This window comes from Eumetopias jubatus, unplaced genomic scaffold (genome assembly GCF_037043125.1).
Source record: "Eumetopias jubatus isolate StellerSeaLion01/CBP00866 unplaced genomic scaffold, mEumJub1_p1.0 scaffold_10, whole genome shotgun sequence".
Lineage (NCBI taxonomy): Eukaryota > Metazoa > Chordata > Mammalia > Carnivora > Otariidae > Eumetopias > Eumetopias jubatus.
Genome location: NW_028274816.1, coordinates 28,201,063 through 28,220,464, shown reverse-complemented (window position 1 = coordinate 28,220,464; position 19,402 = coordinate 28,201,063). Strand labels below are relative to the sequence as shown.

The 19,402-nt window shown below is 50.8% G+C and overlaps 1 protein-coding gene across 2 annotated transcripts; it reads left to right on the top strand.

The window, feature by feature from the left end:
- Positions 1-12,707: 12,707 nt before the first annotated feature.
- Positions 12,708-17,005, top strand: LOC148163178 (D-lactate dehydrogenase, mitochondrial-like). 2 transcript variants are annotated; one of them, XM_088027146.1, is made up of 12 exons: positions 12,709-12,781; positions 13,133-13,180; positions 13,525-13,639; positions 13,862-14,003; positions 14,214-14,355; positions 14,481-14,640; positions 14,905-15,104; positions 15,199-15,327; positions 15,426-15,553; positions 16,106-16,196; positions 16,306-16,417; positions 16,492-17,005. In XM_088027146.1, the coding sequence occupies exons 1-12, from the start codon at positions 12,709-12,711 to the stop codon at positions 16,655-16,657; spliced, it is 1,506 nt and encodes a 501-aa protein (XP_087883272.1). In that variant the 3' UTR covers positions 16,658-17,005. The 2 variants fall into 2 exon arrangements, with proteins under 2 accessions (XP_087883273.1, XP_087883272.1); XM_088027147.1 differs by lacking the exon at positions 13,133-13,180 and having other exon boundaries at positions 12,708-12,783; positions 13,527-13,639.
- The last annotated feature ends 2,397 nt before the right edge of the window (positions 17,006-19,402 follow it).

Here is a 19,402-nt window from a genome sequence, read left to right as displayed (position 1 = left end):
ATTTATTTATTCATTCACCTACTGAATGGTTGCTTCCAAGTTTTGACGATTATGAATAAAGCTGCTATAAACATTCGTGTGCAGGGTTTTGTGTGGAAATAAAATAACTCATTTGGGTAAGTACTAAGGAGTATAATTGCTAGCTCATATGGTAGGAGTTTGTTTCGTTTTATAAGAAACTGCCAAACTGTGTTTCAAAGTGGCTGTGCCATTTTGCACTCCCACCAGCAGTGAATGAGAGTTCACATTGCTCCACATCCCTGCCAGCATTTGGTATCGTCACTGTTGTGGATTTTGGCCATTCTGATAGGTGTGTAGTGGTAGCAATTAGCTTTTAATTAAAACAATACATGGTTTCAAAAAGGTACTTGTACATCAATGTTCATAGTGGCATTATTCACGATAGTCAAACGGAAAAAGGACTCAAGTGCCCATCAACAAAAGAATGGATAAATAAATGTGGTATATATGTATGATGGAATATTATTCAGTCAAAAAAAATGAAGTTCTGACCCATGCTGCAACGTGGCTGAACACTGAAGACATGCTAAGTGAACTAAGCCAGTATTGTGTACTTCCACATACAGGAAGTATCCAGAATAGGCAAATTCATAGAGAAAGTAGAATAGAGATGACCAAGGACTAGAGGGAGGGAGGCATGGGGATGATGTGTGGAACGATGAAAAGTTTCTGAAAAGAGATAGTGCTAGGGGTGCTTGGGTGGCTGTCGGTTGAGGGCCTGACTCATGATTTCCACTGAGGTCACGATCTCAGGGTCGTGCTTGGTGGCGTGGAGCCTGCTTGAGCTTCTCTCTCTCCTTCTGCCCCTCCAGCCCTGCTCACACACTCTCTCTCAATAAACTGGGAGATGGACATTGGGGAGGGTATGTGTTGTAATGAGCACTGGGTATTATATAAGACTGATGAATCACAGACCTGAAACAAATAATACATTATATATTAATTAATTGAATCTAAATTTTTAAAAGTGGGGGAAAAAAGAATAAAAAAATAATATCCTGTATTGAAGTGACGGATGCATAACTCTAAATCACTAAAAATCAAATTCTCTGAAAGGTATTTTTGTTATTTACTAATTATACTGTTCTGATTATATTTTCATTTGATGGAATAATTCCATACTTCAGAAAGAAAAACAGACTACTCAAGACATTTTTTTTACAAAAGACTAATAACTATTAGATGTAAAAATGTATTATACAAAATAATACCTTTTATGTGTATTTTGAAGACTACTGGAATACACAAAAAGAGGGAAGAGCCCTCATCCTCCATATGCACACACAAAATAATTTCTCCTACCGCCTTATGCTTGACAACACAGAATACTGTGTGTGTGAACTGTTTCTGAAGAGCTTGAAAAATTCAAAACCACATTATTTTCTATTAATTTCCTCTTAGGAATAAAGGACAAGTGTAGAGAATGTTTTTTGGAAAACACATTGCTTTTTCTTTTGGTTTTGGGGGTTTTTAAAAGATTTTATTTATTTGTCAGAGAGAGAGAGCACAAGCAGGGGTAGTGGCAGGCAGAGGGAGAAGCAGGCTCCCCGTGGAGCAGGGAGCCCGACACGGGGCTCGATCCCAGGACCCTGGGACCATGACCTGAGCCGAAGGCAGACGCTCCACCAGCCAAGGCACCCAGGCGTCCCCACAATTGCCTTTGTTATTTAACTGTTGCTTTTAGGGGCACCTGGCTGGCTCAGCTGGTGGAGCATGGGACTCGTGATCTTGGGGTTGTGTGTTCGAGTCCCACATTGGGTGTAGAGATTACTTAAACATTTTTTTAAAAATCTTAAATGTAGCTTTTAATTTTTTTGACTTTCCACTAAAGGTTCACAGAGTGCTCTCTTCTCAGTCAACTACCCAGTATATCCTACAGGTTGTTCGATCACCTTCTAGGTGTGTTGTAATATCTACTTCTGTTCCAACGGGCCCTGGCACCAACATTAAGGACATGCTTGGATGGCACTGCTATAGGATGTAAAGGGATTTTAACTGTAATAATAGTGACTAAAGTGGAGCACATAAATAACAGTGTGGTTTGTTCATAGGCATTAAACAAAAAGAGTTTTAATTTTGTTAACTTGCTCAAATGACATTACCATGGGGCAGAGATCGTATATCACAACACGTGACTTTATCAATGAACTTTTGTACTCTGTTATGTTAAAATCCCCTGGGGGGCACCAGGGTGGCTCAGTTGGTTAAGCGTCCGCCTTCAGCTCAGGTAGTGATCCCGGAGTCCTGGGATCAAGCCCTGGCTTGGGCTCCCTGCTCAGGGGGGAGTCAGCTTCTCCCTCTCTCTCTCTGCCCCTCCCCCTCCCGCTTGTGCTTTCTCTCTCTCAAATAAATAAATAAATTCTTAAAAAAAAAATCCATTGGTCTTTCTTGCACTTTGAATGGATCATTTATCCAGGCATGATTTTGTAACATCATGCCTTGGTCATTTGAAAAATAACTGGCTCACTGAGTCATGAAGAGCTTTTAAGTGTTAATACATTTCATTACAAAGTATCAAAGGACCACAGTAGTATCACCACTGGTCTCACCAGAAAAGCTTTAAATATTGGGAAGCAGATACAAGTTTTTGCTAAAATTCTGATCTTCACTTGAAAGCTCATTTCATCATTGGGCAACAAATATAGTCAGTTGTTTTCCTTGAAGTGACAGCTCACTTCATTCATTTTTGAGAAAATGTCTACCAAACACCCAGCCTTCGTTTGACTGTCGGCCAAGCCAGTAAAAATGGTGTTGCAAGAGAAAAGCAGCTAGTTCAGCTCATGACTCAAATGACTGCATGAGTGATTTTCCTGGAGACAACCGTCATGCTCCTGCGTGGGGCAGAAGTACTTGTGCATTCTTCCTGTTTCATCAGAGTATTAAAAAGACACACTCTAGGGCGCCTGGGTGGCTCAGTTGGTTAAGCGACTGCCTTCGGCTCAGGTCATGATCCTGGAGTCCCGGGATCGAGTCCCGCATCGGGCTCCCTGCTCAGCAGTGAGTCGGCTTCTCCCTCTGACCCTCCCCTCTCTCATGCTCTATCTCATTCTCTCTCTCAAACAAATAAAAAAAATCTTTAAAAAAAAAAAAAAAGACACACTCTAGGTTCCTGGGGGGGCTCAGTCGTTAAGTGTCTGCCTTCGGCTCGGGTCGTGGTCCCCGGGGTCCGGGGATCAAGCCCCACGTGGGGCTCCCTACTCAGCGGGGAGCCTGCTTCTCCCTCTCCCTCTGCCTCCCACTCCCCCTGCTTGGTCTCTCTCAAAAAAATGAATAAGATCTTAAAAACATAAACAAAAGACACGCTCAAAGGTTGAAACTTAATACAACTGATAATTTTTACTGCTCCATTAAGGTCATTCTTAAGTGAACCTAGCATTCCTTCTCTAGAATTGCGTGAGAGCACAGAATGCAATGACCGCTAGTTCAGTGCGGTGCCACTCTCTGGAATCCTGCTGTGGCACTGGGAAGGCCCCCCCTCCCCTCCAACTGCTTTTGCAGGAAAGTGATGTCTAAGTATTATTATCAAAATAGTTTTGACCTCCTGGATTTCCTGCGAGTATCCTGGGGACCCCAGGAGTCTGCAGACTACATTTGCAGCACAACCTTTGTGTGCCATTATCACACCTAAAAAAAAATTACCGTCGTTTCCTCAGTGGTATTCAAATATCCAGTTGGTGTTCATATTTCCAAATTCTTTTTTTCTTCAAGATTTTGTTTATTTATTTGAGAGAGAGTGAGAAAGAGAGCGAGCGAGCACATAAGTAGGGGGTGAGAGTCAGAGGGAGAAGGAGGCTCCCCGCTGAGGACTCGATCCCAGGACCCCAGGATCATGTTCTGAGCCAAAGCCAGACGCTTAACCAACTGAGCCACCCAGGCGCCCTCGTGTTTCCAATTTCGTTTCAGAAACATCATATATTTCTTCAAGTTTTTATAACTCAAGATCCAAATGAGTCCACAACCTGTGATCGATGTCTTTTTAATACGTAGGTTCTCCATCCATATCTTTTCTTTCTTTGCCATTTACATGTTGAAAACACAGTGTTGTTTCTCCTGAAGAATTTCCACATTTGGATTTTCCTGACCATGTTAAATTTTAATTATCAACTTTCTGTTGCCTCATCTGGACTCCGAACCTGAGAAGGTCAATGTTTAGGAAGAATTTTTGACTATATATTAATAACGATTCCCTACTCCTTGCCAGGTCTACAAATGATTCTTTCTCTAAGGTACTGAGCAACAGGCTCGGTGACAGGTGTCTTTGTTTTCTACCCTTGATTCAGCATTCCCGCCATCAAGGTTTATCAAGCGCCTGTGAAGACACAGCTGTGTGTCACACACAAAGCTCCCTCCCCTTGTGAGCTTACATTCCTGGTGGGGGACAGGCGATAGAGAGAAAGTAAAATATGCAGCGTGTCAGGTGGCGGTCACCACGGAGGAGGACCTGTCAGGAGTGCTGTGGTGGGGTGCATTTGGGAACAGAGTGGCTAGAGAAGGCTTTACTGAGCAGGTGCGGTTTGAGCCAAGACTCTGCAATCAGGTGTGAGGCTCCACAATCATAATTCCAAGACTCTACCGTCAGACCCCTACTGGCAGATGCCCTTGGTTATTCCCAGCGTCTGACAACACCACTCCATCTGGTTTCCCTTCCTCCCAGCAAGTCGACCTCCCTCCCTCTTTCATACTTGAGATGATGGGAGGGACTGAGACCTGATCACAGCTTTTCCTTCCTTGTCTGGGGGCTATGAGAAGTGGCCTTCCATCTCTTTTTCTCCCGGCAAAATTACAAAGTAGGAAGCTCGCAAAAAAATTCTCCCAAATCCAAGGAAAGTGAATACCTCATGCTTTTGTTCCAAAAAAGTTTTTTTTGTTTAAGATTTTATTTATTTATTTGAGAGAGAGAGAATGAGAGAGAGCACGAGAGGGAAGAGGGTCAGAGGGAGAAGCAGACTCCCTGCCGAGCAGGGAGCCCGATGCGGGACTCGATCCCGGGACTCCAGGATCGAGACCTGAGCCGAAGGCAGTCGCTTAACCGACTGAGCCACCCAGGCGCCCGGTTCCTTGGTTTTAAACATCAATTAAACGTAAACGGAACAGCTTGAAACTTGCAAAATCCAGTTATCTTCCTAAGCATCTGACAAGTCTATCTTTCTCCCTGATGAGTGAAAGATTCCCACATGGCCAATGGCTTAGACAGGTTATATCTAAGGATCCCCTGGGTATACAGGGGACTGTTTCATTTCTCTCTGCCTTGCCAGGACTGTGCTTGGGGTAGATGAGGAATGAACGAATGACAGGAGCGGGATCTTACGATGCTTGAAATGCAGCCATGACCAGGATCATCCAATTCTGTAGTCCTGGCCACCTGAGGGTACCAGGTCCTGCCTATGCAGCCTGCATCTTGCTACCAGCACCACCCAGCTTTTCAGAGGCAACCACCTGAGGGGAATGAGTGGTACCCATGCCAGAGGAGGGAGCTGCCCCTTCAGTCTGTTTCTCCTGCTGGCCAGATCCTGGCTCAGCAAAAAAGTCATAGTCATTCTGTGTTAGGCGCAACTAATGAATTATTGAACTCTACATGGGAAACTAATGATGTACTATACGTTGGCTAATTGAATTTAAATGAAAAAAATGAAAATAAAAATTACAATGAAGAATAGTTTGTAAAGTGAAAAAACAAAGTCATAGTCATTCTGAATAAGTTTTAGTACTGGATGCATTATTTTTATAGAGGACTTAGAGATAATTTCTTTTTTTTAAGATTTTTATTTATTTATTTGACAGAGAGACACAGCGAGAGAGGGAACACAAGCAGGGGGAGTGGGAGAGGGAGAAGCAGGCCTCCCGCGGAGCAGGGAGCCCGATGCGGGGCTCGATCCCAGGACCCTGGGACCATGACCTGAGGCGAAGGCAGACGCCTAACGACTGAGCCACCCAGGCTCCGCTCTCTCAAATAAATCTTAAGAAAAGAAAAGAAAAAAAAAAGACATGGTATGAGTACTATTGGGCCAAGTATCACAAAATTAAGCAGTTGAATCAAAGATTCCCATTTTTCATGAGTAGGTTCAGAAACAGAATGGGTCAGGGTGTCTATTGGTCCAAAAACCTCTGTTTACAAATGGAAAGACTAAAGCTCGGACTTCCTGGCCTCCAGAACTATGAGAAACACATGTTGTTGTTAATGGTCTCCGCAGCTCTAGTGGATTGAGGGATAGGCCCTTCTTGGCTGTGACCGGTTCTCTGACTTTCCTTGTTTTTGATGACGTTGACAGTTCTGAGGAGTTCTAGTCCGTATTTTGTAGGATGCTCCTCTACTGGCACTTGTTTGGTGTTTTTCTCCTGATTAGACAGGAGTTATAGGTGCTGGGGAGGAAAGCTAAGGGACCATTTTCATCATATCATGTCAAGGGTACTGTATCAGTTTCCTAGGGCTGTCCTAACAAAGTACCACAGACTGGCTTAAAGCAACATAAATTTGTTCTTTCCCGGTTCTGCAGCCTGGAAGTCTGAAATCAAGACGTTGACAAGGCCATGCCACATCTGAATCCTACAGGAAAATCCTCCTTTGCTTCTCTCGAGCTTCCAGTGCTTTCGCTAGCTTCCTTGGCTCCCGCAGCAGCACGTCAGTCCCTGCCTCCCTTGTCACGTGACATTCTCAGCTCGTCCCTATGTCTCTTCTCTTCTTACAAGGACACCAGTCATATTGGATTAAGGGTCAATCCTACTCCGGAATCACCCCATCTTAACTAATTACATCTGCAATGACCCAATTTCCAAATAGAGTCAAATTCTGAGGTCTTGGGAAGGACATGAATTTTGGGAGGATACTTTCGAACCCAGTACCAGTACATGCTATGCACACGATTCATGACTGTTGGTGTTGACCTTGGCGAACTAGCGTTTGTCAGGTCTTTCCACTGCAAAGTGACTCTTTTCCTTTCCCCTTTCCATACTGTACCCTTTGGAAGGAAGTCACTATGAGCAGCCCACATTTTTGGAGTGGGAAATTATGCTCCCTATCTTTAGGGTTGAGTATCTACATAACTTATTTGGAATTCTCCTGCATGGGGAACTTGTCTCTTCTCCCCATTTTTAATTTATTCAATCGATCCGGTACATATGTACGGTTGTATCTGAACTGTTAATTCATGGCCCTGTGGTACTGCCTAGAGCATAATACTTATGGGCATTTTCTTTTGCCTTTAGTCTTACACACTCCATTCCTAAAGTTACTTAGGTCAGCTCTTCCTTCCCCCACCCTCTTCAGTGAGGTTGCTTCATACATTTAGAAAGCTACAGTTAGAGTCTCTTGTCACAGCCTGCATTCTTTCCTGGGATCTTCCAATCCCCTAAATGATTTTTTAAAAATTTTTTTTGTGGTACGGTTCACTCTTGCTGTTGTAAAGTCCTATAGGTTTTGAACAGTGCATAAGGTCATATATCCACCATTACCGTATCTTACAGAATAGTTTCACCACCCTAAAAATCCCCTGTAGTTCATGGATTCATCCCCTGCAGCTCAAATCCCTGGCAACCACTGGTCTTTTTACGGCCTCCCTAGTTTTATCTTTTCCAGAATGTCACATGGTCGGAATCATATAGCATGTGGCTTTTTCAGACTGATTTTTTTCTCTTGGCACTATGCATTTAAGATTCCATGCCTTTTTGTGATTTTTTGGAGCTGACAAGTATTCCTTTGTTTTAATGGACTATGGTTGGCTTACCCATTCACCTTTGGATGGACATCTTGGTTGTTTCTGGTTTTTGGAGATTATGAATAAAGCTGCTGTAAACATTCATGTGCAGACTTCTGTAGGGACATACGTTTTCAGCTCAATTGGGTAAGTACTTAGGAACATGACTGCTAGATCATATGGTAAGACTATGTTTAGCTTTGTAAGAAACTGTCAAACTGTCTTCCAAAGTGACTGTACCATTCTGCATTCCTTCTAAAAGTGATTGAGAATTCTTGTTGCTCTGTGTCCTTGTCAGCTCTTGATGTCAGTTTTTTAAAATTCATCATTCTAATAGGTGCATAGTGGCATCTTGTTTTAACTTGTAATTTTGTGATGACAGGTGATATTGAGCATCTTTTCATATGCTTATTTTCCATCTGTATGTTTTCTTTGGTGAAGTGTCTGTTCAGGTATTTTGCCCTTTTTTTTTTAAGATTTTATTTATTTATTTGACAGAGAAAGACACAGCGAGAGAGGGAACACAAGCGGGGGAGTGGGAGAGGGAGAAGCAGGCCTCCCGTGGAGAAGGGAGCCCGACGCGGGGCTCGATCCCAGGACCCTGGGTTCATGACCTGAGCCGAAGGCAGACACTTAATGACTGAGCCACCCAGGTGCCCCTCATTGCCCATTTTTTAATCACGCTTTTTGTTTTCTTATTGTTGAGTTTAGGAGCACATCTAACATGCAAAACTCGATTTCTAAATACTATTCTCCACTAAAAGGAACCAGAAATCCTTGGAAAAGTGGTTGGTTACTGGGTCTGAGCAGGGGAAAGACAAGATGAGCCTGGAGCATCTTATAGTACTAGAAAGTAAGACAGCGCTCAAAAAAAGCCCTGAGCTTGTCTAAAGGGTAGAGAAACCCATATGACAGAGGCCTCCAGTGGCCAAAGCCAGAACTGACTGAGCCACAAAATAGTAACAGTATTAGATTATAACCTATGGAATAAAATAAATATCCATGAATTCATATTGGTAATATATAAATAATTGAATAAGGAAATAAATAAGGCAGAAGGAATGGCTCTTCCTTAGACAATAATTCTTTTTTTTTAAGGTTTTATTTATTTGACAGAGAGAGACACAGCGAGAGAGGGAACACAAGCAGGGGGAGTGGGAGAGGGGGAAGCAGGCTTCCCGCTGAGCAGGGAGCCCGATACGGGGGCTCGATCCCAGGACCCTGGAAACATGACCTGAGCCGAAGGCAGACACTCAGTGACTGAGCCACCCAGGCGCCCCAGAGAATAATTCTAATTAAATAATATAGAAAGAAAAAAAATAATATAGAAGGAATAAGAGAAGTAGAAAATCACCATAAGAACAATACCACAAAAACAACTATTGTAGGCAAGATCCACCAGTAGATGCTAAGAATAGCAGATGAAAGTGAGAGGAAACAGGATATTGGCACAGTCTTCAAGTATCTACCCCAATATATTTGTTAATTAAAAAGAGAAAAATCGTCACTTCACAGTGCAGAAACCCCACAGACATGACCTCAACCAAGTGATCCAAGTCAACGTCACTGCTAATAAGACATATTGACATCTTAAACCACAGTTATGATATGTTGAGAAGGCTACATCGCTTCTGTGGTATTCTTGCCAAAAACGGATGACCTCAATCTACTCATGAGGAAACATCAGACAACCCAAACTGAAGAACATTCAGTAAAGTAACTGACGAGTACTCCTCAAAATGCCAAGGTCAGAAAGACAAGGAAAGACGAAGGAATTGTCACACACTGTAGGAGACAAAGGAGCCAAGACAACTAAATGCAGAAGGAGATGATGGATGAGATCCTGGACCAAACAGCTCCCCCACCGCCCCCCAGAAACAAGAGGACATTAGTGGGGGAGCTGGTGAAATCAAATTTGCACCAATTCTCTAACTATATCCATGAATATTTTACTAGTTCTTAGGTTTGACAACTGTACTGTGGTTATATATAATGTAAACACTAGTGAAAACCAAGTTAAGGGTATATAAGAAATCCCTGTCCTATTTTTGCAGTCTTTTTGGAAGTCTAAAATTATTTCAAAATAAAAAGTTGGAAGTCATTTTGAACTCACCTTTTATCTGTTAGTTATATGAAAATATCTTTCTCTTCTTGCACTACAGTTGAGTAGATGCATCTCTAAGCTGGTGCCTCAGTTGTACCTCCCAAAGGTCATTCCACCATTGCTCTGTAAGGTCAGTGGCCTCCGACCTGACGAAAAAAAAAAAAAAAGAGTGGGTTGTTCGGCCTTAGGTGATGTTATGTGGTATACTCTGTTGGTGGATCAAATACTCTGGGAAACTGCAGACAGTAGGGCTGGCTGAGGCTATGGAGGCAGGAGAGGCAAACCCAGACGCACAATATGTGTTGTGTTGATTTCAGCCCACACAAATTGCTCCCCTTTCAGAGTGGAGGAAATCCAGTACAACTGACTTGTGACCAAGAGGCTGGCTGGTCTCTTTGAGGAATGGTACCATGTGGCAGATTCAATGTTGCAGCAGGGTGAACACCCAGCAGTGGCAGTAGCCAGATCAGCTGTAGTGAGTGGGTTCCATGCTAGTGGATTCATTTTTTGCCTCTATCCCTACTACCATGTGCCAACACTGGAGTGGGCACTGACCACTGATATCATTGGCCAATGATGACCGGCAGAAGCATGCTATCTGCTTCGTTTGGTCTCTTCCGTGGCGGATGCTCGCTGATGGGCGTTAACGTGTGATGCCCATGCTCCAGAGATGCCACTTTGTGCTTACTCCTAGAGATTCCATCTACATGCCTCTTCTCCAAACCTTTTGGACCCTGATTTTCCAATCTTTCTCCTTCAAGCCATTCACCGTTACCCAGGAGCCTATACTTATTCTTCTATCGGGCCATTTTTCTTTTTACGAAAGGGGATGATCAGGTGTGTGACCTGGAGCTCTGCCAACTGGAGGGACTTCAGTTACCCCTAAGTGGAGCTATAGTGCAGTGACAGTCCATTGTTAGCTGACAGCCTCATACTGAGCCAACGCATTCATGAATCGAGCTTGAACTCTTCTTCTATGAGCTGGTAGTAAGAGCTCCCTGTTACGGCCATGGAGGTGTGAGCTGAGGGAAAGGTGCTGGCCAGGCGATGGTGGGTGACCTGGGGATCCGAGCCATCTACCTGTGCAGCTTAATTTGCCCTCTGGCCCTGCTTGTGCCCAATTTTGTCTATTTCTCTCTTGTCTAGTGCTGGCTTGTTTTGGACCCACCTGCCTTTATGACTCGGTGAGTCTGATAGAACGTTCACAGCTCATGATGGCCACCTCCGACCATGTGGGCACTTGATATCTTGTGGTCACATTCACCATCATAACCAGGACCTAGTAGTGGGCCAGGGGTACTTTTCTGAATGGTGTATAGTCTCTGTTGCAAATGTCATGACCCTGCTCCCAAACCTTAGGGATCTATAGTGGGGTTCTTCTTGTAGGGTTTGCCACAAACTCTCCCTGGCATCTCTCCTCCAATCATAGGTACCTCCAGGACCATTAGCTACGTGTGGCTAATGGAAGCATAGTTACAGAACACTTCCGTAAGTAACAGAAAGTTGTACTGGACAGTCCCACAACTTGATCTAACAATTTACGTGAAATACAGAGACTAAAGGAAGATACTAAGCAATACCACATGGATGCAGTCATCCACATACAGAATGTGGAAAATTCTGCAGAACAAGCTACCCAGTTTCTTTTATTTATTTATTTTTAAAGATTTTATTTATTTATCTGACACAGAGAGAGCACAAGCAGGAGGACATGCAGGCAGAGGGAGAAGCAGGCTCCCTGCCGAGCAAGGAGCCCGATGCGGGGCTCCATCCCAGGACCCTGGGATCATGACCTGAGCTGAAGGCAGACGTTTAACCGACTGAGCCACCCACGAGTCCCATGCGACCCAGTTTCTTTAACAAATAAATGGCATGGGAAAAAAGTGAGGGGAGAGGGAAACCGCTAGAGATGAAAAGAGATTTATGAGACATGTTAACCAAACGCATTGTGTGGACTTTCACAGGATCTTGATTTGAGCTAACCAACTGTAAAAGAGACGTTTTTTTGAGACAAGCCAGTTAAGCAACACGCAGAGAGTGGAAATGTGAATTCATTCAAACGTGGCTGGGGAGAAGGACCCAAGTAGGAGTTTGTATTCGTGATTCAATTGAGAAGAAAAACAAAGCTGGGAATAGCTTTATCTTAGTAATGTTAGCAGCATGCTTCTCCAAATTTGCTGTGGAAGGAAAACGGAGCTTGGAAGAGCTTCAAGAGCGGCAGCCTCATCACTGCAGGATGGTTCTGAAATCCACCCAGCGGGAGGGTGGAGATGAAAGGACAGCTGGCTTTTCCTTTTACTGAGCTGGTGAACTATAACGCACACTTAGCTTTCCTCTTCCGGGGAGCCTTCCGGGCTTACCTCACCGCCCTACCCCATCCCATCCCTGAAGTTGGCTCCATGCACTTCCCTCCTCACAGTCCTGCTCTCGGTCTCCTCTAACTGTGACACAAGCTGAGACTTGCAGGGTGAGAGAGACAAAGCGTGTGCGCCAAGGCCCTGAGATGAGCTGGAGCTCAGGGGATACAGGAACCCAATGGGGAACTGGAACTCAGACGCCAAAGAGGAGACTGGAAGGAAGTGGGGTTGGTGGAGAGGAGAGCAGGGACCGGCGGGACGATTAAGTCCATGGCAAGGAGCCTGTCTTTGTTCGGGAGACCAAGGGAAGCCACCGCAGAGCGTTAAGCCCGAGAAGCTGCTCTCCTGTTTCCCTTTGTGTTAGGTAAGCCTCACCTCTCCTTTAGGAGTACTGACACGCGCCTGCTGCTGTGCCTGACTCAGCAGGGTCTGGCAGGGCCCCCTTAAGGCCGCGCCGCCTTAAGCAGCCCCACCCGCTGCACAGCCAATGGGCTGGTGCGGCCACCTGGCCACCCACCTCAGTGCGCACCCAGCTATGGCCAGTCTGCTCCGCGCTGCTGCGACCTGGGGGCTGTTCCCCTGGAGGGGCTACTGCTCCAGGGGAACGCAGGTAGGTGGTGGTGGTGGGGGGAAGCCCGCTGGAGGGTGGGCGGCCACAGATGCCAAGTTTCCGCCAGGCTCTGCGCTGCATCAGCACCCTGCGACCTTGAGCAGAGGATCGCTGGGCTCACTCTGCCAAGCGTGGGTGTTGAGTGAGATGGGCCGAGGCCCCCCCGGCTGCCACAAATGGGACTGTAAATGGGGTGTAAAATCAAAAGCATACGGGCTCCAGGGCGCCCTCTCTGGGGCTCCGAAATGTGCAGACACATTTTGAAACAATGCCTGGGAGGTAAGAATGTGGGAGGCGGTGCCCCTCTGGACTGGCCAGGAGGCTTTCCATTCCCATTCTTTCTTTATCAAACTCAGCATTTCTCGGTGCGCCTGGGGCAGTGTTGGAGGACGGGCAGAGATAAGTAACCCTTCCCAGCTACTAAGGCAGGGCTGGCTACGTTATGGAACCCTGTGACGTTCCTTTTTGTAGAGTGAATCTGGCTCCTATTTTTACCCAGGTGGTGTTTTTTCCCCACGTGAAACATTGATCTCGATGGTTCTGTTCGGAAAGGGGCATTTTTGTAGAGTGGGTTTGCTTCCAGTGGGCGCACTGGCAAGGCCTAGCGGTGCTGGCCCTCGGGGTGGTGTCAGTGGGGCTGGGGTGGGGGCAGAAGTGCCGGCAGCCCCTCCCCCACTCCTGGACCAGCCCCCGGGGCCCCAGGGGCCTCTGAGCGACTCTGGCGGCGTGTTTCTTCTCTGCAGGGCGAGCTCAGCAAAGGCTTTGTGGAGGCTCTGAAGGCAGTTGTGGGGAGCCCGCACGTGTCCACCGCTGCCGCCGACCGTGAGCAGCATGGGCACGATGAGTCCATGCACAGGTTTGGGGGCCCCTCCCCAGCCCTGGGCTGGGAGTAAGGGGCTCGGGCTGTCTTCTCCCCCACCCATCCGACTTAGGGGGCTCTGGCATTGTCTGCCCCTCCTCCACACCCATCCGTCTCCCACCATGTAGCCTCAGGCCCTGTGATACCTCGGGGCTCCTTGGACATGAGCAGGACCAGTGGGTACCATGCTCCCGGAAACTGCTAAGGGTCTGGTTCTAGGTGCCAGCCTCCAGGTGCTGTGGTGTGGCCGCAGAATGTGGAACAGGTCAGCCGGCTGGCAGCCCTGTGCTACAGCCAAGGAGTGCCCATTATCCCGTTTGGCACTGGCACCGGGCTTGAGGGTGGAGTCTGTGCCGTGCAGGTAGGCCCCCCCCGCCCCCCCCCCCCGGGCTCTGGCCCCCTCCCACTTGTCACACTTGTGGCTGCCTCCACCCTGCCTTACCTGCCGTGGGCGGCGGGGGGCGGGCTCCCGACCGGATGCCAGGGCACCCTGGAGATGAGCTCCTGTGGAAGGTGGCCTGGCTCTGGGAAGATGCGGGTCCATCAGCTCTTTGGCACCGCTTCCTGCCAGGGCGGTGTCTGCATCAACCTGACCCACATGGACCGCATCCTGAAGCTGGATCCGGAGGACTTCTGTGTGGTGGTGGAGCCGGGCGTCACCCGCAAAACTCTCAACACCTACCTGCGGGACAGTGGCCTCTGGTTTCCTGTGGGTAGGCTGGAACTGGAGGCCCTTCCCTGGGGCCCCGAGGGTTACCAGGTGGCAGGGCTGGTCCCGGGGCACGAGGGGACCCCTCCATCCCCGGGCACTTGCCCCAGGCCTCACTCTGCCCTGCAGACCCAGGCGCAGACGCCTCGCTCTGCGGCATGGTGGCCACGGCAGCCTCCGGCACCAATGCTGTGCGCTATGGCACGATGCGGGACAACGTGCTCAACCTGGAGGTGGTGCTGCCTGGCGGCCGGCTGCTTCACACCGCCGGCGCCGGCCGGCACTTCCGGTGAGCACCCTCTCCCCACGGCAACGGCCTCCTGGATTGGTGGGCCAGGCCAATGAGTCCGCCCGGGTCTGAGCCGCAGTTCTTCCCGCGCCAGGCCCAGCTGGGGCTGCGCAAGGAACAGCGGTGGTGATGGCAGGCTGGGCCGACGCCCCCACCTGGCAGGGGGCTGGGGGACGGAGCTGGGCGTCCGGCTCGGGCTTGTGGCCAGAAACCCGTCATCTCATGGCTGGGCGCTCACCCACCTTGTGTGTCCCCGGGGCCTAGGAAGAGTGCAGCTGGCTACAACCTCACGGGGCTCTTTGTGGGCTCTGAAGGGACACTAGGACTCATCACAGCTGCCACCCTGCGCCTGCACCCTGCCCCCGAGGTCGCGGTGGCCACCACCTGTGCATTTCCCAGCGTCCAGGCGGCCGTGGACACCACTGTTCACATCCTCCAGGCTGCACTGCCTCTGGCCCGCATCGGTGAGCTGGGGACTGGGCAGTCCAGGTGGGCTCCCGGGAAGAGGCCCCCTTTGAAGTCTGGGCCTCCCCTCACCTGCCCTCTCCTCGACCCCAGAGTTTCTGGATGAAGTCATGATGGATGCCTGCAACAGGCACAGCCAGCTGACCTGCTCCGTGGCGCCCACACTCTTCCTCGAGTTCCACGGATCTGAGCGGGCACTGGCCGAGCAGATAGAGCGGGCAGGTGTGCTGGGGTGCTGTGGGGTGGGGGGCCACAGGCTGGTCCTGAGTAAGGCCCCGTGGGACCACCCCTCTCCCGCCGCGTCCCCCCCCCCCTTGCAGAGGAGATCAGCCAGCACAACGGAGGCTCCCACTTCTTCTGGGCCAAGGATGCCGAGGAGCGCAGCCGGCTCTGGGCGGCACGGCACAACGCCGGGTACGCCGCTCTGGCCCTGCGGCCGGGCTGCAAGGTGAGTTGCGCTGGGGTGGTGGCGGCACCCCCAACCCGCCACCGTGTTGTCCCGAGCAGTAGCCTGAGGCCCACCGTGGGCAGCATTGCCCCTACCCAGCTGTATCTCAGATACTGTCTAGTGGGGAAAGTAGTTGTCTGCCAAACCCTCAGGAGGGAGCCCCCCGCCTGGGCACAGGGACAGCGCAGGTGCTCTTAGGGTTTGTGAGGCTGGCTGGAGAGAGATGATGAAGCGGAAGGGGTCAGCCAACAGGAAGGGGACACTGGGCTCCAGGCAGCACGTGCAAAGGCTCGGCCTCGTGGGCTGCTTGGGGCCCTGCACAGAGCGGGGCGGGGAGCAAGGTGAGAGCTGGGGAAGCCTCCGCGGGCAGGGCAGGGCAGGGCAGGGCACTCACTCTGGCCATTTGTCCAGTTGTCCAGGGGAAACAGGCCTAGAGAAAAGCAGCTAGTTTTTGTGGGTGAGGCCTGCTCTTAACCTTGACCACAAGGACCTCTTACGTCCGGGCCGGCAGGGGGTGAGGGGGGAGAAGCTCACAAACCTGCCCTCACCTAGGGCTATTCCACTGACGTGTGTGTGCCCATCTCCCGGCTGCCAGAGATCCTGGTGCAGACCAAGGAGGACCTGAAGGCCTCGGGACTCACAGGTCCGCATGCCCACCGCTGGAGCGCCATGCGGGAGGGAAGGAGCTGGGCTGGGCTGGGGCAGCAGCTCTGTCCTCTGGGGGGCAGCAGCTCTGTCCTCTGGGCCCCCAGGAGCCATTGTTGGACACGTGGGCGACGGCAATTTCCACTGCATCCTGCTGGTGGACCCAGAGGATGCCGAGGAGTTGCGTCGGGTCAAGGCCTTTGGAGAACATCTGGGCAGGTAAGAGCAAAACCGTTGGCTGGCGGGGCGGGGCGGAGGAGCACCCTGCTGAGGATCTCCTCACGGCCTCCCAGGCGGGCACTGGCACTGCATGGGACATGTACTGGGGAACACGGTATTGGGCTGGGCAAGCGGCAGCTGCTACAGGAGGAGGTGGGCGCCGTGGGCATGGAGACCATGCGGCAGCTGAAGGCCACGCTGGATCCCCGAGGCCTCATGAACCCAGGCAAGGTGCTGTGAGGGGCTCCAAGCCCTTGGCCCAGCAGCCCCCAGACAGTGGAAACCTCCTGTTCTGGAACCTTCCTTCTCGTCACGGAACAGTTCTGTCTTGGCCCAGACCTGCAGGGGTCCTTGCCTGCCTTCCCCTTGGTCAGAGCCGCCCCGCTGCCGGGGGCCAGGGGCAAGGCCTCAGGGACTGAGCTCTCTTAGCCCTACTCCGCCTGCCTGGTGACAGGCACATGCTTTCCTGGTGTAGGTGTCCTCGGACCCCTGAAATAAACTAGAACCCCATTTGCAGCAGTCTGGACATGAGCAGACAGTGCCTGTGAACGCCCTCCTGTGCCTGCCCTCCCTACCCCTCCTTCAGGTTCTCTGACCTTTGTTCTTGTCCCTCGTCCCTCGTCCCTCGTCCCCTACCTGTCCTCTGACTTACTGCAGCCTGGGAGGGGATGCTGCTTAGGCTACTGAAAGTCGCTTCCAGGGACCCAGGTCCCTGACCCATCTGCTGCTGGTGAGAAGACCAGTGCCTGAGGATGACATCATGGCCCGTGGCCGACATCCCTCACGACAGGCCACCCACCTGAGCCTGGACGGGGCCTAAGAACATTCTGAACATGTTCTCCAAGTGGCTGTTGCCAATCAGTGGAAATGGAAGTGAAATTTTTCTCCTTGTGTTATACTGCTCCATGCTGTGATGTATCAGGTTACTAGCTTTTCCCCTCCAGGCCAGGATCTGCCCTCCCCTGGGCCTCCCCCGGACCTTAGGATCCCTGGCCAGACCGCTTGGTCCGCGAACTTGTCAGTTGTTCCCAAGCCCACGAGAGGGCGCCCAACACCAGAGCATCCGCACTGGGCAGCGGCACCCAGGACTCACCTCTGTCCAGGGCCTAGAGCTCCCTGCCCTGGGTCCCCCTCACTACTTCCCCGAGGTTGGGGTGGGGGAGGCTTGGTGTCCTGGAAGCCAGTCTCTAAACTCCGCCCCAGGAGCCCATCATGCGGGCCCATCTCCCTTGGCCCCTGAGCAAAAGTGCTGAGTGAGCAAAGCAGGGAGACTGGTACCCTCCCATCTCCCCTTACCCCCACAAGCCACCGTTGAGCTCCTTCGCTGCCTCTACCCCTTGGACCCCTTCCTGCCTCTCCCCATCAGCTGTCCAGGCCCTGGGCAGAGGCTGCCCTTCTGGGACTCCTCAGCCCAACTTGGTTCTTGGAAGCCACTCTTAACGCTGGACTGAGCCCAGTTTGCTCCTCTGTGACATTTCTAGCCCGGAGCCACGAGCAATCGCTGGGCCAAGGGGGTGGTGTGGGGGCAACCCGCACCGGCTCTCCCCAAGCGACCCCGCTCCATGAACAATCTAAGCGTCAGCCGAGCGTGTCTGGACATACAGCTCCCTGGCCGCACCCCCCACCTCCACCCGACTGCCTCGCTCCTGAGCCCAGGGGAGAAGTCCGCAGTGGAGGTTTCTCCCCTTACTGGGGATGGCTCTTCTTTGATGAGCTGAAAGAACAAGCACACCGTTCACTGAAATACCAGCCCCTGAGGACTCAAGTGACTATTTTTGCCTTATTTGCTTTGTGTGTGTACTTTCTGGGGAACCATCTGGAATTGAGTTACACATCTCTTGACACCATTTACCTACAGAATTCAGCATCTATCTCCTAAGCATAAGGACCTTCTAAAAACCTCAACACTGTTAAATGGCTGCTAGATGAACGGTCTTAGGGAGGTGCTTCTGGCCAGGGAGCCCTGCAAAGTGTGCTGGGCCCTTAGCGGAGGGAGGGGGCAGAAGCCCCCTCGCAGTTCCTGCCGGTTCCCTCCCCTCCCGGAAAGATAGAGCTTGGGAGAACTGCCCGGATGGAGCATGAATGACAGACCAGTCCCACCCGGGAAGCCTGCACCAGCCCGTTCCACCCCTGCCAGAGGAGCTGGCGGCAACCGGGGCGGAATCGGAGAACACCACAGCCAGCAGAGGGCTGCCGTGCGGTGCGCTGGGTGGGAGTGCAAGTCGCTGGGGGTGGGGACAGGGACCAGCCCCAGGAGCCTGGAATAGCCCCCGGCCGTGGGCTCCAGCCTGCCCCACTGGGTCATGACCACTTGGCTCACCCAGGGTGCTGCCAAGGCCACAGGGCCTAAGCCACCAAGGTGGTCACAGAAGCCTTCGCCTGCAGGCCCAGGGGTCAGGCAAGGAGATCTCCAGGGCCAGCTTTGCTAGAGGAATTAAATTTAGAACAGGGAGACACAGTTGCCAGGCAGAAGCAGGAGGTGCTGTGAATAGAACAGTGCTCTGTGCAGTGACAGACTACCAGGGAGCCTGCTATGCATGTGGCAGGGGCTTCCGGGCAGATTCTCTGACCCTCACAGTGACCTCTGAGCTGTGCAACATTGTGATCACATGCGATCGAATCTGAAGTTCAGAAGAGCAAAGTCGTCTCCCCAGGATCATTCTGCCCGACAGAGGAGCTCACATGCAGACAGTTCAGAGCTCATGCTCTTGCCACCCTGGGGATGATTAGTCCCCTGGCGGGAGGGGGAGGGTTTTCTGACGCTCAGACCCACAAATTCTTTAGCATTTCTCTGAAGATGCCGAGCGTGCCTGTGCCTTGGTTCACACTTGCCCACTGGCCTGCAGTGCCCTTGCACAGAGTAGGTGCTTCGGGAGGCGTGTGACATTAGAGCACTGCAGAGACAGGGCCTGGGGAGGCAGAGCCCACAGAAGCAAGGGCACTCAAAAGGCCTGGGGCGGGGGGTGTGGGCACAGAAGTTTGGAG